Source organism: Sinocyclocheilus rhinocerous, unplaced genomic scaffold (assembly GCF_001515625.1).
Source record: "Sinocyclocheilus rhinocerous isolate Xijiao unplaced genomic scaffold, SAMN03320098_v1.1 scaffold222, whole genome shotgun sequence".
In the NCBI taxonomy this organism is placed as follows: domain Eukaryota; kingdom Metazoa; phylum Chordata; class Actinopteri; order Cypriniformes; family Cyprinidae; genus Sinocyclocheilus; species Sinocyclocheilus rhinocerous.
Genome location: NW_015625652.1, coordinates 478,182 through 483,351, shown reverse-complemented (window position 1 = coordinate 483,351; position 5,170 = coordinate 478,182). Strand labels below are relative to the sequence as shown.

Here is a 5,170-nt window from a genome sequence, read left to right as displayed (position 1 = left end):
GAACATGGTCCCTTTCGGGATTTACAGGATGTCATAAATCCCCCGAGGTAGATGCAACCTGTTAGCAGATCTCCAGTTTGCCGTCAAGTGCTTTCTGCTTGGTGCGCAGAGGCGACGGCGGGAAAATGAATGCAGGACAGATGCTCAAAGACTACTAGTTATGAAAGCTCATTAAACAGGCAGGAGGGCAACGCGGCCTCTCTGCTCCGCACTCCGTCACTGGAAGGCTAATAGGAACCAGGCAGAGGGAAACCAGTGACACCCGCCCAAACCTCCCTTTCCATACAGACCACTTCTTTTCCACCAATGGAAAATCTTTGGGACTGAAACCATTGCGTGTCTTCTCTGGAAGCCTACGATGCCGTATAAATACCGTAAAAGGGCCAATAAAAAAGCGCAACTGGAGTAAAGTGGTAATAAAACACCTGCCGCATTCAGCCGGACGCAGACCGGAGAGTCTATGAGGAGTTCAGAAAATGCATTGTGTCAGTGGTAATTGAACCATGTGGATCAATGGTCAGCGTGAATCACTGTTAATGTACCTTAACTAGTCTCTATAATTTGTTTAATTGCAGCAATACTCCTCTTCGGTTCGGTTAAGTGAATTAGCGCGCATGAAAATCTCAAAGCGCCATTATGTTACAGTCCTAACAAGGATGTGACAACGCAACAAACAATAACAGAGTGGTGCTTGGAAGACAAAAATCCGCTGTATTATCCACAGACGGGGCGCAGCCATTAAGATCCTCCAGAGGGCCAATATGTAGACCCTTTAGACATGCTTCAAAACAGATGGGTGGATGTGCCTGGGATGTCTGGTTCTGAATGCGTGTCTCCATGTGTGAGACTGAGGTGCTGGCAGCCGGTCTCTGGACATGCTTCCTCCAGCACACTGGGTAATAAAAACTTATCAGAGAGTGGAGTGGGAATGGAAGAGAGGAAACAGGAAGCGTTCCCACATTGTGGACACATTTTCAGACCGGCTACCTTTTTTTTTTTCTTTTTGATCATTCCTGACAACAATTTATCATCAATTTGTTCACTTTAAATGGTACTTCAATGTTTTGTTACATGATCCAGCAAAGTTATTTTGTACTGCATCGAAATCCGAGTGCTTACCTTATACTGATGCACTGGTGAATTCGGCAGAAGGTCTCGAAGATGAACAAGCGGGCATTTTCAATGAAGTCCTCAAGGCAGGCCACAAGGAAAAAATCATTCACCAGCACCTTTAAAATATATAAACATTGACATTAGACACTGTGCATGAAAATGCATTCAATCCTATGTTGATTATGCTAAAACGTGTAAGTTAAAAAAAAAAAAAAATGAGCGTTTCAAACTTTTTCACTTTTTAAGACCCCCAAATATGACCCCCTAAAATATAAAGGCTTTATACTTCATAAAATACATTTCAAAAGTTGTGGTGCCAGTAAGATTTTGAAAATATTTTTTAATGAGTCTCTTATGCTCAGCAAGACTGCATTTATTTGATTAAAAATAAAGTAAAACCGTAATATTGTGAAATATTATTACCAATTTAAAATAATTGTTTGCTATTTTTAAATATTTTCAAAAGTATTTAATTCCTGTGATCACAAAGCTGTATTTTCTGCAGCCATTACTCTGTGAAATACTTTTTTCAGGATTCTGTGATGAACAAAGTTCAGAAGAACAGCATTTATTTGAATTTTTTTGTAACAATGTAAATGTCTTTACTGTTACTTTTGATCAGTTTAATAGTCAACAGTGTCATACAGTAATTTATTCAAATTTACAATTACTATTACCTTGCTGAATAAAAGAATATTTAAAAAGGTAGTGCATGTTTTATTTATTGTGACAAATTTAAATAGCATAAATATAAATCTTATTTGTAAAATATAAAATAAAATGTCTGACTATATTCTGATGTAAAAACTTTGAGAAAAATCAAACCTGAATATTTGTTTAATGTAAATTTTCTTGCAATCGCTTCTTCGTAAACATATGCAAATGAACTCATTGTCACATGTTTTACAAGCAGCATTCGTTCCCAACCTTTGCTGGAACACAGAAAACTGTGGCTAAACGGGACAATGAGCAGAACAGGAAGTTTATATAAACTCAGAACTGAAATAAAAACAGTTCCACTTCATCCTGAGGTCTCTGTAATAGCACCGGGTTGGGGAATAACGATATGGGAAAAATGCCAAAAGCAAGGCAAATTAAAATAAAATTATGACAAATTATGGAAATGAATGCAGGAGAGGCCTATAGCTAACACATAGACAACGGTGTTTAATGATATCCTCACAGGAGAAAACCAGTATCTGGAAGCACAAAAAAAATAAAATAAAAAAAAAACTGGGGTCATTCTCAGCACTCTAAACTAACCGCAGACCTTGGAAATCCACAGCCCCCACATGAAACGGGGCAGGAACAGAGCCAGCCACCAAATTCAACGCAATGGCTGTGACTTATCACCATTTGTCTTGCCCGTTGCCGCAGGGTCCACCGGGCTGCACGGGGGAACCAATTTACAGTGCCACTGCTTTCAAATTTCTCAACTACCGTCTACTATCAATCTCAGACGCTCAGCAGCTGAGTTCTGATCACCGCATACTAACCTCCACATCCTGCAGAGACCTGGTGTGCTTTACCTTGCAGTCAAAACGCAAACAGTCAGTGCATTCCACACGGCTGAAGACATGTGTAATCCCCCGCTGTCCCTGCACGGTTCACATGCAGTCCCCCGTCCCGCAACTTTGTATGCGCGTCTGCGCTCACAGCCCCCACTTTGTTTGCTTAGGCTTTGAGAGCTACTATCTCTGTGGTTCTGCTTGAAGAAATCCCAACTACATGGCCATGGCCCTATCAGTCAACACACATTTCATCATTGACAATGTCTTATCTTAAGCTGATAACAGTTTGCTTAAGTGCTATATAATTACTGTCGAGGTTTTTCTGTAAGAGGGTAAGAGAACAAGGCTACGACAATTTCAAAGTAGCACAAAAAATTAAATAAAAAACATCAATTTCAACTTACTGGAATCTTAAAGTGCAGCTTTTTGATTTTTTTTTCAGTCTTCAAAAAGATTGAAAACAGGACTATATAAGGTTGTGTCTATGTTTTATGCATAGCGTAGACCTTATGAGCCCAAAACATTGTGCAAATGGCCCCTCTCCGCTGAGATGGATCAAGTGAAGAAGGAAAAATTACAAAATCTGACTGGATAAGCATGATAAGGTAATCACGATGCAAAGTAAGCAATGTGATGATCCACAGCTTGAAGAAAATCCCAGAACACTTATGCGGTCAGTCTCTACAGATCCAGGACCGTGTCCAGTTGGATTAAATCACAGGCCTGCAGAACCTCTGGAGCCATGGGTGCTGATGATATGCTAAAGAATTGCTTGTAAACAACGGTGCTGTATTTGGGTAATTTTAGGTTGTTTTAGACATCTAGTTTAGGGTCAGTATGAATTTTCAAAAAAATACTTTTATTCAGTATTAAATCGATTAAAAGTGACAGTAAAGGCTTTTATAACGTTACAAAATATTTCCATTTCAAATAAACGCTGTTATTTTGAACTTTCTATTCATCAAAGAATACGTGCATCACAGTTTCCACAAAAAATATTAAAGGGGTCATATGATGTTGCTAAAAAGATGTAATTTTCCATATTATTGTACATGATTGTTTCTCCTCTATGCCCCGCCTTTCTGAAACGCGTCGATTTTTACAAAGCTCATCATTCTAAAAAAGCGAGTTGTGCTCTGATTGGCCAGCTATCCAGTGCGTTGTGATTGGCCGAATACCTCAAGCGTGTGACGGAAATGTTACGCCCCTCACCATACTGTTGATGCCGTGTCCGGCCGGAGCGACGAGACAAAAACATTAAAACCCATTATAAATGAGGCATTTGTTGCATCCAGTGGGGACATAATTACTGATTATAATGACTTATACTGTCTTTTTCATAAAACATAACACATAAAACTCTGTCTTCATTTGTGATCAGAGAAATGACAAACAACAAGTGCTACTCTACACTGCTCAAAACTCGCGTTTGAATGGTCAGTGGCAAATCCTTTAAATATGAAAACTTACTTAAAGGTTGTGAGTCAGAAGGGCCAGACTGTCCTTGCAAAGTTGGAACTGCCCAACTTTATTGAAAAAACCCTTGTGCCACAGACGCATTGTAGGCTACTCTGCAGGTTCAGGAAACAGTCCTCATCCTCCATAAAATGCGCAGCACAAATCTTAATATTTGAGTTGAACTGTTCTGGAACAGTGTTGTAAATACAACTTAACCACTGATTTCTAGTTGTGTCCTCTTTTGGAAGGTCAAACAAAGTAGTTTCGCTTTCGCAACGAAACATACAGCGACTCCACAACATGGCAGCGGCGGCAACAGCAAGAATGATTTTCTTGAAGTTATGCCTTCATTTTTTGCGTGAACATTTGGGCGGCGTTATGCAAATCTTCCCACACAGTGACGTAGACATGTGGGGGCGTGTTAGAACGAGCCGTTTTAGGTAGGCGTGGTTGACTCTTAACTTTTATAAAGAATATCTCTTTGGATTTGAGACTTTAGTCTTTGCAACTTTACAGATCTTCTTTATGCACCAAGAGCTTGTAACACTCCAAAGAGAAAGGAAAAATTGAAATGGCATCATATGACCCCTTTAAGCATTAACGGTTTATTAACTGTTCAATAAGAAATGTTTCTTGAGCATCAAATTTCTGATGGCTCAGGTGACACTAAAGACTTGGAGTAGTGGACGCTGAAAAATCAGGTTCAGACAGGCAGTGTGTGTTATTTATATATATAAGGGGTGACCCCGAATAGTCGAAGATTCGATGCTTCGATAAGAGGAGCCTGATTTCGACTACCAATCTCACAGTCGAATATTCGCTGAAGTGTTATGATCATGCCATTTTGGCCATATGAGGGTGCCCAATGTCTGATTTCAACTACTGGATTTTTTCAATCAGGTAGGGTATAAGTGATTTCAAAATATTTCAGCCAGTTTATATATATCGTGTATATATTATTTATCTCGTATAAGATGCATTTGGTTGAGTTGCGCTGCAGTAAAGCGCTTCATTGTAGTACTACGGTGATTATCTCTTCAGTGCGCAGTGCGAGCAGGACAAACAACAATGCAGAATATTAATAACTA

General features: G+C 39.5%; 1 protein-coding gene across 2 annotated transcripts in view; it reads right to left on the bottom strand.

Annotated features, from left to right (window-relative positions):
* LOC107705216 (eukaryotic translation initiation factor 3 subunit E-A-like) overlaps positions 1-5,170 on the bottom strand; it is a 53,682-nt gene that overhangs the window by 8,420 nt on the left and 40,092 nt on the right. For both annotated transcript variants that reach the window (XM_016508415.1, XM_016508422.1), the window contains one exon: positions 1,120-1,229. In XM_016508415.1, the coding sequence (XP_016363901.1) occupies positions 1,120-1,229 (110 nt within the window). The remainder of the gene's footprint in view (positions 1-1,119; positions 1,230-5,170) is intronic.